The sequence below is a fragment of the Setaria italica genome, chromosome VII (assembly GCF_000263155.2).
Source record: "Setaria italica strain Yugu1 chromosome VII, Setaria_italica_v2.0, whole genome shotgun sequence".
NCBI lineage: Eukaryota > Viridiplantae > Streptophyta > Magnoliopsida > Poales > Poaceae > Setaria > Setaria italica.
This window is the reverse complement of record NC_028456.1, coordinates 33,442,312-33,458,939: the sequence shown is the minus strand read 5'-3', so window position 1 is coordinate 33,458,939 and position 16,628 is coordinate 33,442,312. Positions and strand designations below refer to the sequence as shown.

The window sequence follows — 16,628 nt, the reverse complement described above, 5'->3', positions numbered from 1 at the left end:
AGCGGCGGGCCGCGGCGGGCGCAGCGGCGGGCGGGCGCAGTGGGCGGCGCGGAGGGCGGCCGACGGCCGGCGTAGCGGCGGCGGCGGGCGGAACCGGCGGTTTGAGTGGTGACGGGATAGAGGAGAGAGAAAGGGGAGGGAGGAGAGAGAATGAGGGTAGGAGGTGTAAAAGTACCCATAAGCAACTATAAGCAACTCCAAAGTTGCTTATTTGCTTATGCATAAGCAACTTATAAGCAAGTCTATAAGCAAGGGTGTTTGGGTCATAAGCAACTTATTTGCTTATTTATAAGTTGCTTATAAATAAGCAATGCTAACCAAACAAGCCCAAAGTTTAGATATAAGCCTATCTTAAATTCATGAGGGTGGGAGATAGAAATTGATTCTATAAATCCTCATGCTACGTTTCTAATATGCAACTTATAGCACGCTCTTTGACCCGTTTCCCTATAGCAGAAGTGCAGCACATAAGTATCTCTCTCGTATGACCAACAATAATATACAAATATACTCCACATACAATTATATTAGCTTAATTAATTTGTATTAAAAAATAATTATTAAAATGGAATTCAATTCCAAAAGGATCCAAACGATATGGTATCTAAAGTCAAGAACAAAAATGAAGAAAGTTATCCATGCCCAGGGCTTCGATTCTCTCCAAGCTGGTGACTCCAAGAGATCGGGGTGTCCTAATCACCTTTGCCGTTTTGCGCCGTCCATCTGACCGAGCTCGCCGTTTGATGACCGCGGCAACCGCACAGCAGCTTGACGGCGTCTTTCCACGACACAAAGCGTCATCCGATATTGGCAGGCCCCGCGCCGACCTGTCAGTGACAGCGAGATTTCACGTGGCGTTTCGTGCCGCCCCACGACTTCCCCGCCGTTTGAAACCGTTGACCGCTCACCACGTGGCGTTAAAGGCGGTTGACCGAATATCTGTGTTCCCGGGCCCTTTTTTCGTTGACAGCGGTCAACCTGACTGGTCCCACTGCCACAGCGGGTTCGAGCCGTAGTAGTGGCTCGCCCACGCCGCCGCGGGGTTGCCTGGCGCGCCGGCGCCGCGGCTCTGTAGCGGCGAGAGCATGCTCAGTCGTGTATCGCCGTCTGCTGTGAAGCTGTACGCTGCTGCAGGAGGAGGAGGAGGAGGCAACGTGCTACTTGACGAGCCACCAGGATCGTCGCCGCCGGCGCTCTGCAAGATCCTGGCGTACTCCGCGTACGGCTCCAAGCCGCCGGTGTGGGGCGCCTGCGACTCCAGCAGCGCGTCCGGCCTGGACGGCGGAGGCGGCCATGGGCGCGAGGCCGGATCTGGTGGCGGCGGGGACGGGAGCGTGGCGGACTCGGGGAAGTTGAGCTTGGCGCGGCTGCCGCGGAACCTGAGCGCGGCGCCGTCGTAGGCCCGGGCGGCGGCCTCGGCGGTGTCGAAGGTGCCGAGCCACACGCGCGCCGCCTTGTGCGGGTCCCGGATCTCCGCCGCCCACTTCCCCCACGGCCGCTGCCGCACGCCGCGGTACCGCTTCCGCGGCGCCGCCCTGCTGCCACCGGCGCCGGCGGACGACGGCGAGGTTAGCTCCTCGTCGGCCGCGGCGGCACGGTACTGCGTCTGCGACGAGGTCGCCGCCTCTGTTGCCGCCGGAGGCCAGCACTGCTCCGGCGGCGGCTGCGTCGCGCCGTAGCCTGCATAAAGGTTACAAAATTCAGAGGAGATTACTCACTTATTCATAGGAGAAATATCTTATCTCAATTGAAAAGAATCTCATTACAAATCTCTTAAAAGAGTAACACTTTTGCTCGAAAAATCGAGAAACACTGCAGCACCAAGACAAGAGTGGCGGTCAGCGTCGACAAGCTTATCGGATAATTTAGCTCCTCAGTTTTGCACCTTCCTTGCTCTGTTTTTCTTAACCATCTAAGGAGGCTATGCAGATTGCTAATGCACTTTATAGTATCTAAAAATATCTAAATTTTAACAACTTCATAGTTCATTTTCCCCAGTATGCTAATACACAAATAAAGAAAAGCCAAATAAATCCCACGCATTCGAAGCAAAGGTGGTTTCACGAAATGAAGCGTGCAGATTCTAGACATCTTTTATTCTCTTTTATATATAAAAAAAGAGAGGGTGAAAAGAAAAGACAAATGAACTAAACGTGCTTAGTTGGTAGCATTCTTTTTTCCCCTTTCTTAAAAGAGACGATCGAGCACTTGCGTGCGTGTGGATGCAAACGGAGCATTGCATGTTGCACGATGCGTGTGCAACTCATACAGAATAGTAGTAGCAAGTAGCACAAATCGACATCCTATGCCCTACCACGAGATCCAAATAACAAGTGGGTTAATTAGTAGATAAAATTAAGAGAAATGCTAGATTCGTAGTGTGTTGTCAGCCCTTACTCATGCAGGAGCAATTAAAAATGGAAACAAGGTAAAAAAAAAAAATCACATGTCCATGCATCTGTGCTGATGCTACTGCACCAAACGCCATGCAAATTTTTGCCGTGCGTTCTTACCGTCGAGCACGAAGGCAGGGGACGGCTCGGCGACCAGCTCGTCGTACGGCCACCACGCCTCCTCCTCCTGCACGGCCTGGTGGGGCCTCTTGGCCGGCGGCGCGGAGCCGGCGACCACCCTGGCCAGCGCGGCCACCATGGCCGACATCTCGCGCGCCTGCCTGCCCCGCGACAACGCCGCCGGCGACGGCGACGGCGACGACGATGGCAGCGTGGTTTCCATCATCGCGGGCAGCTGCTGCTGGCGGCGGTCTCCTCCTCCGCCGCCGCCGTCGTCGCCGGCGGCGAGAAGCCGCCGCCCGTGCTGCTCCCCCGGGTCCGCCACCGCGGCGTGGCACATGAACAATCTGTCCTGAACACGCAGGAGCGCACTCGCCGGCCGGACGCCGCCCTAGCTACGTGACAGGCGAGACCTTTTCTCGGAAATGGTTTGCGGTCCTTGGCGAGCAACATGTGTCCATTTATATAGGCGCTGCGGATGTGATCCATGTGAACTGCATGCAGCGGCGGATCAAAAGCTTAGCTTTTTTTTTTTGATAAAGTAAAAAAAAAGCTTAGCTTAGTAGGCAGCAAGAGAAGGTAAAAAGGCGAGCTGGGCATAATTAATTAATTTGCGGCCAAATTTCTCATTCAATGGTTTTCTTATAATAAAAAAAAGAGAAACATGGAAAAGTTCTTCATATTTTTAATTTTCTGTCCAAGAGAAAAAAAACGTTTAAAGCATAAACGTTAAATGTTCCAAAAATTGCATGTTTTCCCCATTTTACCCACTTTTCTAGCACGATACTCTCTTGTGAATCTGGAAGGTTGGATTTAAGGGCCTGGCATAGCTTTAGCTCCGAGATCCAGCTTTGATATGTAGTTTGAAAGACTAAAGTAAAGTGAAATATCAGTATTTAGTCTAAATTATGAATAAATTGATTCATCTAAATGCTCATGATGTATCTCCAGTTCTAGTTTCAGTATTTTTTTGGAGCTATCAATATCTAACTCCAAGTCATTCAAAAATTTTCAGGAACTAGAATCTTGCCAAACACAACCTTATCCGAACCGTAAAAGTAAACTATTTGGAGTCACAAATTTATAGGCAGATAAAGACATACTCCCTCCATCCTACAAAGATTGTTCATTTAGACTTCAAAACTTATCCCACAAAGAGTATTTATATAACTTTCAGGTCATCCAACAAAGACCCTCATAATACCTTCTGGCCCAATTAATGAATCGATCATTTACTCTCGTCATCGATGACTAAGTCAAACTCACTAAATAAGGAAGGCTAATAGGTCCGATAATTACTGCAAGCGTACATTCATAATTAATTCTACATGGTAATCCATCCGATTAAGAAGAGTTATTAGGGGTACTTTTGATTTTTAGCATTGCTACTATCTTATCTAAAATTTTCTAAATGAACGGTCTTGTGGACGGAGGGAGTAGTCCTGGTTACCCTATAGATAACTATAAAAGAGAAAACTAGAGTAATGCGTTCTACTTGAGTCAATGGCTAGATTTTCAACCACGCGTATACTTGAGTCAAATGTTCATTTATCGTTTGCAAACAGAGGAAGCAATAGTAACACATCAACATTATCCCAAGGGCGGATAAGCATCAGTCGACATGCATATGAACGCAACTTGTCTGCCGTAACTAGAACAGTGATCATCGACATGTTTATCCAAGATGCAATGCGTGCTTACATTCCTAGTTTCATCCAAGTTACTAAGGAATCTACATTTCCAAACTTTGTTCCTACTTGCGCACATCCTTTTGTTTGTACGAACTTCTGCATTTTTTTAATTCCTCTTGCCAGATAGCTAGGCTTAGGTTTTGCTTTATGGTAAAATAAAGTATTATTCCCTCTATTTCAAATTATAAGTCGTTTTAGATTTGCTCTAAGTCGAGTTTCAAATTTCTTTATCTTTAATCAAGTTTATAAAAAATACATAAATATTTATAATACCAAATTATAGATGCTAATAAATTTGTTTGATATCGTTCACCAATTCTTACCATGAGATATATTTTCATAGTGCATTTTTTGGATATTATAGATGCTTATAAATTTTTTTGACTTAGTACAGATCTAAAACGGTTTCTAATTTGGAACAAAAGGACAGAATCATGGAGAATACTATACTGTATACATGAATGAAAATAGTATTTTCAAAAGAAAGTACAAAGTACGTTACTCAAGCAAACACAATTCAGTTTCCTCTTCTCTTTCCAACAAAAGAAAATACAAGATTAGGTCAGATTTCACATCCATTTGACCATGGATTCATGCGTGTAATGCGACGCACTTATCTAGCATTCTGGCAAACCTGTCTGCGCCTTACGTGTCCTAAAAGAGGCTGGGTGAATGGATATTTACTTGGGTAGGCTTCCGTAACTTCAGAATGATGTCGACCAGTAATTTATGTGTTAACTACCCCTAACACGGTTAATTAAATCGAGCTAAGTACTAGTTACTATTTAGTTCCAGTAAAATAAGTTTGCATCAAGATTTTAATTCCTAGTGTAGTATGAAACATGGTATTACTCAGGGGACGAAGGGGGTGCTGGCCCTCTTGTAGTTGAGCTAATTCTCAATTTTATGTGCTATCTTCAAGCCTAAATGCCTAATTTTACTTGCACATTCATAGGCTAAGGGGGTGCTGCAGCACCCCCAACAGCCCCTGCAGATCCGCCCCTGGTATTACTACTAGCCGAAAAAAAAAGGTGTAGTATTATCCAAATAAAACATGACATGATACTATCACAATACCATGAAATTTCTACAATTGTCACAAAACTCACAAGCTTAGAGCTCATACTTCGTACCTAGCTTAAACTTTTATCTACGTGGCGTCGCAGAAGTGAGGTTAGTTTCCTCTGGTTACGTGGTTGGTGTTTGGTGTTTGGCTAGAGATAGAACTTTAAAGAGATGAGTCTTTGCAGAAAAGGGACCCTAATGTAATCATAGACCAGAGCACTAGGACTTGAGGTGCTCATGATGCATTATCTTAGCAAAAATATTTCTGCCTAGTAGTACTGATAAACTTTGGTCTGAATAATTAAGAATTGAGTACTAGAACAAGTTTTATACATGAAACGTGCGTGTAATTCTTTTTTTTTTTCAAAAAATGTGCTTATAATTTGACTATTGCCTGTCAAAATTTATAAAGTTTGTATCCTAAATATGTGTTTTAAAAAGAAAAGGAGCAGCAATACATATTCGTCGTCAATTTGTATTAGTAACCATTAATGTTGAGAGAATGTGCGACAGGAAGTCCAGACAGTGCTTTCTTCGTGACACACTATGGAGGTTGAATCGTGCAGCTCTTCAAGTCGTGAGACACGTGTCGCATAGTGGGAAACGGGTAGTGTAGTTTTTCGCAGTGGATGTCGTCAACTCTCGTGTTCCAACATCCTCCCGACTTCTTGGAAAATTACTACTCCTATTGAACTGGTCAACTGGGCTGTAACTTTTCTTTACTCGATCGATTTCAACGAGGACTGTTTAGATCGTGGACTAATCTTTAGTTCAGGTCACATTAGATATTTGATACCAATTAAAAGGATTAAACGTGAACTAATTATAAAACTAATTGCATAAGCCGTGGCTAATTGGTGAGACAAATCTATTAAACCTAATTAATTCATAATTTAGCAAATATTTACTGTAGCATCATCAAATCATGGACTAATTAGGCTTAATAGATTTGTCTCGCGAATTAGCCTTCATTCACGTAATTAGTTTTGTAATTAACCTTATTTAATACTCCCAATTAATATCTAAACATTCAATGTGACAGAGATTAAATTTTAGTCCCTATCTCGAAACGAAGCCTAAGTTTGATCAGTTCTATTTGTCAGAATACACGACGGCCTGATTCCTTCGGTCAATCTATCAGGTCCTTGCAAAATGAACATCCACGACACAAAGTGCCATGATAGACACTTCTATAGGGTTAGGTGATCTACACAAATTTCACATGTTAATTTTGCATGGGATTTTTATGAGTAAAAAAAACAAAAGCCAAGTTAAACAACATAGCTTCTTCCACTACATATTTATTTAGTTGCGAATGAATTTACTAATACACCACACTGGTCTTGCACGATAGTGCCGTCATTTTAAATCTGGCACTAGAAACTGAACTTAATGTTCACAAAGAAAACTGAACTTAATCTTCACAAAGAAAGAAAGAAAGAAAGAAAGAAAATTTTAATTTGAAATCCTGAAAAGAAATATTTATGCCGTACAATTATGAGTCTGATCTCTCCTGAGAGGCGAGCTCTGCTCTTCAATCAAAAGCTTAACAATCCTATCATAAGAAAAATGGGCAACCCTCTGTGTTACCCTCCATTTCGAATTATAAGGGATTTTAATTTTTTAGAGTCAAATCATTTTATGTTTAACCAAAATTACAGAGAGGATCATAAAAATTTATGGCACGAATAGATATACTATAAAATATATTTAAAAAAGAAACTAGACTTTTTTGGTATCAATCGTATAAATTTGGTAATTTAGGTGCGGAGTACACCTTTTACCATGCGTCACTTTCCAATAATAGCGATCCTAATGGCAACGTGTCGCCAGGCCAGGCCACTGGAACCAAAGGATCGGACCTGTTCAGGAAAGTGTCACGACATGCACGACGCAGGCAGCACGTGTCGCACTTTTTCGTCGAAAGGGAAAAAGAGCATCGCACACTGCCCTGCGAGTCCCCTCGGTCCAACAACCACACGTGTCGCAAGAGGGAGCACTCCATATATGTGCACGTGTGGAATTGCAGTGACACTTGGATAATTCAGAAGTATAGCTTGGTTTCATAATGGCAAGCAACATCAACATATGTTGGATATTTAATCAGGAAAGGTGGCCAAGTTTGGCACAATTACTGTGTGTTTCCTATATTTCTTTTCTAATAAAAAACAATCTTTGTTGGATCAATCTCCATACATGGTGCATAAGATACTTATCAAGAAAGCAAAGATGTCTCGGCCGAGCTAAACATCCCAACATAGAATATTGAGCGATAGTGATAATGTGTGTGTTGCCGACATCAAGAGGACACTACACGAGAATGGGTTCCTCTTTTATTTATTTACCTTTTTTTTTTACTTTTGAAGCTAATAAGTTCAATGGATTTCGAGGTTCTTACTTACTACTTCTCTTAAGATGTGGAATTATGTTTAAAAATCACAACCTTGGTTTAAAAAAAGAAGAAGTTATATGAACCAAAGCCCTGTTTTAGAACAAATGGAACAGGAGTTTCAAACAGACATTCAAGCTGATAAGGAGCAAATACGGCCCTGTTTTGGAGTATACAGTTGGGACTTGGTATTTCTCTCTTTGTGGCACATTCTAGGAACGTCTGCGATGAATCTGGTCAAAGACAGGTTTGACAAGATTAGTGTGGCTAATTAAACTAATGCGTGTGCATGCATACCATAAACCTAATGGTGGTGGGAAACGAACAAGCCTTTCTTCATTTGCTTGCTCCTTCTTTCTAGGAGAAGATTAAAGATGTGTACATGTGTTGGTGTCGTGTTGGACATTTCATGTTCTAGTGCAGGTGCAGTTGTAGGTTTGCAGCCTTGCAATTCGAATGCATGAACTAATTGCCCGGTTAGGTTTTCGGCTGGTCAAAGCAGCCATGTAGTTAAGGCTGGAATTCGACACCCGGAACAAGCTTGCCGGCCTCTTCTTAAATGTTCTCAGAATCTGCGTAGAAACCGTCTGAATCTGACATAAAAATAACGCAATTATGATCCCCTATAGAGAAACAGGAGGAATTCCAAGAATTTTTCATTATCATTGAGAAATCGAAGGATGTATAATAAAATGAACATGTTTTTTTTCACAACAAAATCCCTCCATCACAAAAAAAAAAAACAAGTATAGTATATGCAGCTGAACTCCTATTTATCCAGACTATGCATCCTCCTTTCGAATGATTTGACCTTAGGTTAGAAGACAAGTGCATCAATTAATCCTAACCTTCTGGCAACAGCCTAACCACTTTCGACAATACAAGTTCCATGGAAAATTAAGGAGGTCAAAGCTCTATCAAAACAACAAAGATCAGCCGGCTCCTGGAAGACTCTCACCATCACCAGAGACCAAACGCAATGCAGGACGGCAGGTCCAGTAACCCTGGTACTGCAAAAGTACGGCAGAACGGTGACCCAAAAGTGCCGCCCCAGCCGTGACAACCAGAGAGGCAGAGACCATGGGATGAAACGAAAATGAAACCTGCAGAACAGTTCGGAATTCAAACCGCGAGTCAGAAATCCAAAACCGGATCTCAACATCGCACAGGATTCTGGCACCGGCAGATGATTGAGCACCTTGCAAGTGACAACCTTGACCGGTCAGATTGAGGCAAGCAGATGACATGGAAACCTGTCGATTTCATGTCAAAATCTCAGAAAGTTTGCTCCGGCATGACAGATGACACCTGAAAACTTCAGGCAATTCCGACAACTTTAGGCCAGGAAACACACCAGAAAACATGTTCCGATAATTTCAATGATAAACATCAGTTAACTGAAAAATCAGTGTTGAAGCAGTCCGCTACCAATGGAGAGAATTCTACTTAATAAAAGGTTGGAAATGCTGAGATGGCCCACAAGTTGGGTCGTGTTGTCTAGGAGAAATTGGATCACCTTCTGATTCTGATGCATCCGCCTGTCAATCTGCCGTCCACGTTTTAGATCACATTGCAATTTGGGCTTCAGTCTAGAAGCCCCCCAGTCAACCACAATGTACCTGTCAATGCAACCCCTATGACAACGTGTAATTCTACATCTGTTGGCTAGCTCATTTTCAGTCAATGCTACTGTCAAGGTTGTAACTGTATACTCCTCTCTACCAACCCATGTTAATTTTCTCAATTTTATACTTATTTATTGAAAGTTTAGTTTACACAGGTCCTCAAACATCTCAGTTTTTCTCCCTTTTTATTTATGTTATTATAACCTCAAATTTAGCTTGGCATTCAAAGCAGTCAAATTCCAGTGGTATTATCAGCAATTCAGCATTAGACTGCCCTTCGATGGCATACAAGATTTTTCCAGAAAGGAGTCCTTATCAACTGCAATTACGGATTCAACTCACGAACTAGAAGTATCAAAAGATGGATGTTGTATGAGAAACTGACTATTAGATGGCATCTCAAAATATACAAAAGAAAAGTTTCCATTTGATACATGGTGGAACAGAATGGCTCCCCTAAACATCATAAGGTCACTGCTCGCACCATAAGAGCAAGTTATATGACGAGGTTGACAGCTTTAATCCTTCGATGTTATGACCAGCAAGCCCAGTGCACCCATCAGCAGGTACTGCAGCAAGAGACAACATATCTAAAGCAGCCCTTTTGATACATTCTGAGAACTATCTAGAAAATAAATAACCCATCTACACTAATAAGGAGAATGAGTGATGTATTCCATCAACATGTAGCAAAAATTGTTCTCAGGTAGGTACGAAACAGTAAGTATGAGCGTACCTTAATAATTGGCTTCTCAGTCATGACAATCGTAACCCAGCCAACATATGGAAGAAAGCTATTCACAGTATAAAAGGTAAAGTCAAATATCATTTTTAACCAGGTGCAGCAGCAGGGTCAAAGCTGTCTACGTTGAGGATTCTCACCCTACAGCACGTCCCATGATGTGATGTTGCTGGAGCCAAAGCTGACCGTGTGCATATAAAAGTCGGTCATCCCCAAAATTATTGTCACCTGAAAGGCAGTTTGTCAATAAAGAATATGTTGCAGAGACATGCACAGTAGATAATTTACTAGCAGTTCTTGGCTATCATTTTCTCCATTACTTAGTACCAGACAGTAGTTCAATAACCGGAGAAAAAGATTGGTCGCAAAAAAAATGGTACCTTTTGTGAGGATGTCAACTTCTGCAGTGTCCTGACGTTCATGGACCTGCAGAGAGAGGAGTAAACAAACAAGCCAGCAAAAAAGCAAACATGAAAAATCCAGAGCAAATATCATTGCTTGATTTGAACTGTTAAGACTTCAATATGTATTTACCTTAATCACACGGTGAACAATTGGAATTTCACGGCCCTACATAGATAACAGTCAAGTGAAGTTTTAGTGTTGAGAATTGTTAGGCACAAATTAGACATAACAATGAGGTGTACAGAAAAGCTGATGAATTCGTGATTCAGCTGCTTATTCACAGCTAAGCAGTAGACTTACATCGATATTAAAAACAACTATCTCTCCTGTGCGGATAGGGTCTTTGCTCATGTGTAAAAACAGGATATCACCCTGTAAAGCAGATAACAAACCATTCAGGCATACTGGTGTAAAAGATGCTATCACTTCATATGGATACAGATGATGAACCTTGAAGTCAAATCTAAGCAGCAGATAATATTTACCATAACAGATCAGCAGCCAGAGTGGCACACATCTTAAAAGGGAAAATCCGAATTCTAAAGCTTAAGGTAATTATGCAGCCATTCACCATGTGGAAACTAGCAGAACTTCTACAGGACCAAATGCATTCTTAATAGAATGGCAATTCTCATCTTTCTGCAGTGGTTTCTGAAGTTTAGACTGGTGCTAGTTGATCATGTTCGATAAGTCATTTCAGAGAGGTAGTTTATCATGGGAAGGAGAAATCGTACTCTGGCAACTTTACGTATATCCAACTAAAGCCCAAGACCACAGCCTACTAAAACAGTAAACCACCAGCATCACTGTAATACAATCGGTCCTAGCAGCTAAGCATCCAGTGAAAAGCCATCCAGTGCGTAAATATCATGTATACATACAACATGTAAGATCATTGCCAATTTGTGTAAGGAGATAACTCACCCTCTTAAAACCAGGCTCCATGCTACCAGAAAGAACCACTACCACTGGGGACTCACTCCCCGTCACAACTATCAATCCCTTCCATATGATCAATGCCGAGGTAACAATCATGCCTGCCAAGAGGAAAAGGAGTTAAAACACCAATATGGTTGAGTGAAAATATCTAATTGCGGATGAGTGATACCCCAACCAGTAACAAACAAGAACCCCCGCCCCCGATCTTACAGGCCAAAACCTTCCCAAAATCTGAATGGAACGGGACTACCCACCAAAATCCTAGTGGAATCGACCTAACCACAACCCAAGAACTACACGGCTCCCAAGTCCCAACGCACTGATCTGGGGGCCCCAGGAAACAGATTCAGGAGAGACGAAGAAGAAGAAGGGATAGTGGCACAGGAGGGCGTCACCGACCGAGGCTGATGATCTGCGAGAGCACGTTGCGGACCTGCATCGAGCGGATCGACTCCAGCGTGTCGCCGACGAACCCCATCTGTCCCGACGGCGAACTCACGACGGGATTTTATTTTATTTTTGCGGGCAACTCACGACGGGATTTGGGAAGGAGCGGCGGAAACAAAACGCGCAGAGGGGGAACAAGAAGAAGACAAGATTGATGGACGCGAGGAGAATTCCCGGCCCAGCTCGGCCTGCGGTGTTTTGGGCCAGATAATCCCCACGCCTGGGCTTCCTACACCTCTAAGGCCTGTTTAGAACAGCCCAGTTCCGATCTACCATAGTTTTTTTTTAAGCAAATTACGGTGTGGTCTACAGTAACACGTCATTTTTTTTTCCAAAACCTGAATTCTTACAAGGTTTCTCACTGCTGAAAAGGTGTGTCACATAAACAATTTATGTGGGAATGGCTTCGCATACGATGGACTTTGTCCGACGAGTGTGACGCGTGCACTGCATCTGCATTCGTAGGAATCCGTCGGGCATGCCACAGTTACTCATTTAGTATTTCCTAGGGACAAGAGGTCTTGAGGTACTATATTTGGTCAAATTTTATGAAGAAACTAGAAACTGGGCTTCTAAAAGCCTATGAATGCTGGCATTTCGCAATGATGCATGTAATACCATGAAAGATGAAACACAACGGTACTTCGATTTCCGTCACATAGTTAACCTATTCTGAACATATGCCTATTCTTACTTTTTCGTGCTTTACAAAAACATGTGCTTATTTAAGGAGCCGTGTATGATAATGCCTGGGGCAATGTGCCGTGCACCGATTACATCTCGTGCAAGCTGATGCTGTTCATATAGAGAGAGCTTAGCACTAAGCAGCTTGCTACACGCCTACACCTGCTCTGCTAGGCACGCAAACACTCTGACACTGTGCTTCTTGGCGCCACAATGAAATGGCTATAAGAATTTATAACAGCTAGACAGTTTATCGCGCTGAGGATAACTGAGTTATAGTTTGCAGTCGAAGGTATAAAGTCCATTAAGGCTTGTTCGGGTAGTAGTGGATTGAAGTGGAATGGAAGGGATTGGAGGGGGAAATTAGTTCATTTTTAACTCAATTCCCTTCGTTCCAGTCCAATCCTCTTCTATCCACACAAGCCCTTAGGTCCCGTTTGGGTTCCTTCATTTTGAAGGAATTGGAATCTATTTAATGGAGTAGGCTAATTTATGTTGGAATGTGGCATTCCACAACTTTCCAAAGTTTAGATATAAGCCTATCTTAAATTCATAGGGTGGGAGATGGAAATTGATTCTATAGATTATGGTTATTAGAATGGAATTCAATTCTTATAGCACGCTCTTGGACTCGCTTCTCTATAGTAGAAGTGCAGCATATAAGTATCTCTCCCATATCACCAACTATAATATACAACTATATTCCACATACAATTATATTAGCTTAATTAATTTGTGTCTAAATTATGATTATTAGGATGGAATTCAATTCCAATGATCCAAACGGGGCCTTAGGGATATTCATCTCAGAAGACACCAAATTCACAAAACAAATCAGGACGAGTAAGCTACTCTCTGTTTTCAATCGACAAAACCATGACAAATTGGGTTACCGACAAGCCTACCATTTTCAATCGACAAACATGAACAATGTGAAAGAGAAACTTTAGTCCAAGCATTCAAAGCCTTCAAGACTAGTGTGCATTGGCTGAGCGAAGAAAAGTTTCAGAAGCTAACAAGACAAAGCCAATTCAAATCTAGTTAGGATGTAGCAGGAAACAAGTCCTAACCAAATAATTTAGTAAAAAGTGTACAGGTACCAACTTATCAAGGCCTACCATTCTCAAATCTAACTGATAAAAAACATGCTAATTGTCCATGAAAAACTTCAATCTAACAAACAGAAAATCTTCAGTACTAGCGAGCATTAATTGATTCAGCAAACAAAACAAGGTTCAGAAGGAACAAGACAAAACCAATCACAATCTTAAATGAAATTGAGATACTGTAGGAAACATATTAGTCATATAACTGAGCTGACAAAACTAATTTGGAAAAAGTTTTGAGATATCCAGGCTGACAGCAGCAGCTCTCCCACGTAGAAAAAGATATCAAGGCTGACAAACTTACATTCTCCAATTACAAAACAAAATTTTAAGCGTGCAAAACCTTTGAATCAGTAAACACAAGAAAAAAGTTGCAAGGCAAAACTAGATACCTAGAAACTAGGCAGAGATATTGAGGCCAACAAACCTACATTCTCCATTGACAAAACCATGAATAAATGAGCATGACAACTTTAATCTATGCAGCATGCACACTAAACATTCCAATGAGTAAGCAGTAAAGAATTGGTCGCCAAGGAAATATACATAGAAAAAAATAGAGATACTGAGGCAGAAAACTTTAATGTAACCAATTAGTGAGCATTAGAAAAAGAAAGGGGCATGATAAAAACAACTTTGAAAAAGTAGAAGATACTAGACTGACAAGCGAACCATTCTCAAGTGACAATACCATTACAATTGGACAGACAAAATCTTATTAGTGCCAGGTCAGAATTCTAAAACTGAGAGCAATACTTGCTCGAATTCTGAAATGGAATAACCCAACAGATATGTTGTTTGACTGATACAAAAGTACTGAGATAGTGAGACCTCAAGCCAATTTTGTAGGCACACCAATGTTTAGAAAATATGTTCACCTTACTGTTATCATGCAAAAAAAATGCCAAATTACACTTCACGTACTGTACACTTAACACCAATGGCACACTACATTCCACCAGAGAAACTAGGATCACTTAAATTTTCTCATTACCAGCACCAACTAAACAATGCATATTCATTTTTCAAAGTAAAGAGTCCCAAGACTGAATAGGACACTTACAAGCAAGTATTAAATCCCCTAAAATTTGCGAGGTAACTAAATGTACTTCAACTTCTACAGTTCTACTCAAGATCCTCCATTTGACACAGACTCTCAGATATCTCCAGCGCCCACATATTGGTCCTATTATTTGAACAAGGTATAACCATATGCCTAGAGACTGAAACGGGTTTAAAAGATAGCACATTAGCACTTTAGCACATAATGCAGAAGTTACGCTCTAGTGCAGTCCAATTGGTGCAACAATTGAGTTACAATGAAGGGTGAAGTGCAAAGAGCATCCTCAGCTCATAACATGCATTCCAGATGGAACAGAATGGATTCTACATTATGATGCTAGAAGCACAAAATTGATATCCAGATAACGTTGTTACAGCAGGACAGAAGCCTGCTGCCAGAATTTGTGACTAAGGGACATTTACCTCAAAGATAATCTAGCTAAAGACTTCGTAAAACTTCTCAATGACAAGCAAACCCGAGTCAATGGATTCAAGGGGATCCTTCCGGAGTCGATGCCTCAAGCAGTTTGGAATGACAGTAGCAATGTCCTCCACTGTGACCTTGTCCCTTCCTTTCAATGAGGCCAGCGCCTTGGCAGCCCTATTTGTGACAATATCACCTCTGAGCCCATCAACATTCAACTCAGAGCACACCTTGGATATCTTGACACGGAGGTCATGGTCAATCTGCACGGCACCAAGGTTAGACCGAGCAGATGAGATCTGGTCCTGGAGCTTCTCCTGCTCCTCTTTGTAGGAGTCACGGAACGCCTTCGGGTCTCTGTCGAAGCGAGCCCTCTCTTCCACGATTTTCACCCTCAGCTCTGCGTCCCTGACGGTACCAACCTGCGCGTGCATCCCGAACCTGTCCAGCAGCTGCGGCCGGAGCTCCCCTTCCTCCGGGTTACCGGAGCCGATGAGGATGAACCGGGCAGGGTGGGAAATGGAGATACCCTCCCTCTCCACCGTGTTCCACCCCGACGCAGCAGAGTCCAGCAGCACATCCACGAGATGGTCATCCAACAGATTGACCTCGTCGACGTAGAGTATCCCCCTGTTGGCCTTGGCGAGCAGGCCCGGCTCGAAGGCCTTGACGCCCTCGGTGAGCGCCTTCTCGATGTCGATGGTGCCGCAGACGCGGTCCTCGGTGGCGCCGAGGGGCAGGTCGACCATGGTGATCTTGGCGGTGGTGACGGGGAGTCCGGTGTCCCCCTGGAGGACCCGCTCGCGGACCTCGGGGCCCATGACCTCCGGGTCGTCCGGGTCGGAGTTGAAGGGGTCGCCGACGACGACGCGGATGTTCGGGAGGAGGTCGACGAGGGAGCGCACGGTGGTGGACTTGCCGGTGCCCCTGTCGCCCATGATCATGACGCCGCCGATCTTGGGGTCGATGACGTTGAGCAGCAGGCAGAGCTTCATCTCGTCCTGCCCCACGATCGCCGCGAACGGGTACACGGGGCGCTGGCTCTCCTTGGCGCTCGACGCTTTCGCCTCCTGCGCGAATCGCATTTTGAAAAACGGCCCGTCGAAAGCGAAAGCGGTTTGCTCCAAAAATAAAAACGAAAGCGGCGGAGAGGATTAGGGAGGCTTTACCTGCTCGGCGGCGGTGGGGGCGGCGACATTGCAGACGGTGAACCGGCCGCGGCGGAACCCCAGCCCCTTCCTGGACGCCGGAATGCGCCCTGCGAGTAGAATGGAGAGTGAGCCGAGGAGTGTTCGATTCGGCGCAGGGAAAGAGGGGAGGAGGAGGAAGTGTAAGATGTTGTTACCTGAGGAGGCTGCGGCGGCGAGGGAGAGAGGGCGGGAGGTGGAGGCTGGGACCAGGGCCCTCGCGGCGGAGGTGGAGAATGGGGAGGCCATGGTGGGGAGGAGGGGCATGGACTTCCCCGGTGAGGCTGTGTGGAAGGGTATAGGAGGAGGTGGGGATAGCAGGAGGGAGATGGGTGGATAAGCCGAGGGA

At 43.8% G+C, this 16,628-nt stretch overlaps 3 protein-coding genes across 4 annotated transcripts; all 3 read right to left on the bottom strand.

Annotated features, from left to right (window-relative positions):
* Positions 1–527: 527 nt before the first annotated feature.
* On the bottom strand, positions 528–2,926 carry LOC101785204 (ethylene-responsive transcription factor ABI4-like). The gene is made up of 2 exons (XM_004978261.3): positions 2,514–2,926; positions 528–1,680 (listed from the first exon to the last, which is right to left on the bottom strand). The coding sequence occupies exons 1-2, from the start codon at positions 2,851–2,853 to the stop codon at positions 974–976; spliced, it is 1,047 nt and encodes a 348-aa protein (XP_004978318.2). The 5' UTR covers positions 2,854–2,926; the 3' UTR covers positions 528–973.
* Positions 2,927–9,499: 6,573 nt separating this feature from the next.
* On the bottom strand, positions 9,500–11,935 carry LOC101767665 (signal peptidase complex catalytic subunit SEC11A). Its single transcript, XM_004977228.3, has 8 exons — positions 11,769–11,935; positions 11,355–11,467; positions 10,731–10,802; positions 10,560–10,595; positions 10,406–10,451; positions 10,166–10,253; positions 10,020–10,077; positions 9,500–9,852 (listed from the first exon to the last, which is right to left on the bottom strand). Exons 1-8 carry the CDS (start codon positions 11,845–11,847, stop codon positions 9,802–9,804), a joined length of 543 nt encoding a protein of 180 aa, XP_004977285.1. The 5' UTR covers positions 11,848–11,935; the 3' UTR covers positions 9,500–9,801.
* Positions 11,936–14,871: 2,936 nt separating this feature from the next.
* LOC101766997 (magnesium-chelatase subunit ChlI, chloroplastic) lies at positions 14,872–16,628 on the bottom strand. 2 transcript variants are annotated; one of them, XM_004977227.4, is made up of 3 exons: positions 16,438–16,620; positions 16,262–16,350; positions 14,872–16,162 (listed from the first exon to the last, which is right to left on the bottom strand). In XM_004977227.4, exons 1-3 carry the CDS (start codon positions 16,544–16,546, stop codon positions 15,104–15,106), a joined length of 1,257 nt encoding a protein of 418 aa, XP_004977284.1. In that variant the 5' UTR covers positions 16,547–16,620; the 3' UTR covers positions 14,872–15,103. The 2 variants fall into 2 exon arrangements, with proteins under 2 accessions (XP_004977284.1, XP_004977283.1); XM_004977226.3 differs by having other exon boundaries at positions 16,262–16,628.

Coding starts and splice junctions, on each gene's coding strand:
- LOC101767665 (XM_004977228.3), bottom strand. CDS start 11,847: ATGGGGTTCGTCGGCGACACGCTGGAGTCGATCCGCTCGATGCAGGTC. Junction 11,468..11,768: donor CTCGCAGATCATCAGCCTCG/GTCGGTGACGCC, acceptor TCCTCTTGGCAG/GCATGATTGTTACCTCGGCA. Junction 9,853..10,019: donor CTGAGAAGCCAATTATTAAG/GTACGCTCATAC, acceptor CTCTTGCTGCAG/TACCTGCTGATGGGTGCACT.
- LOC101785204 (XM_004978261.3), bottom strand. CDS start 2,853: ATGTGCCACGCCGCGGTGGCGGACCCGGGGGAGCAGCACGGGCGGCGG. Junction 1,681..2,513: donor CCCTGCCTTCGTGCTCGACG/GTAAGAACGCAC, acceptor ACCTTTATGCAG/GCTACGGCGCGACGCAGCCG.
- LOC101766997 (XM_004977226.3), bottom strand. CDS start 16,546: ATGCCCCTCCTCCCCACCATGGCCTCCCCATTCTCCACCTCCGCCGCG. Junction 16,163..16,261: donor CCCCCACCGCCGCCGAGCAG/GTAAAGCCTCCC, acceptor CGATTCGCGCAG/GAGGCGAAAGCGTCGAGCGC.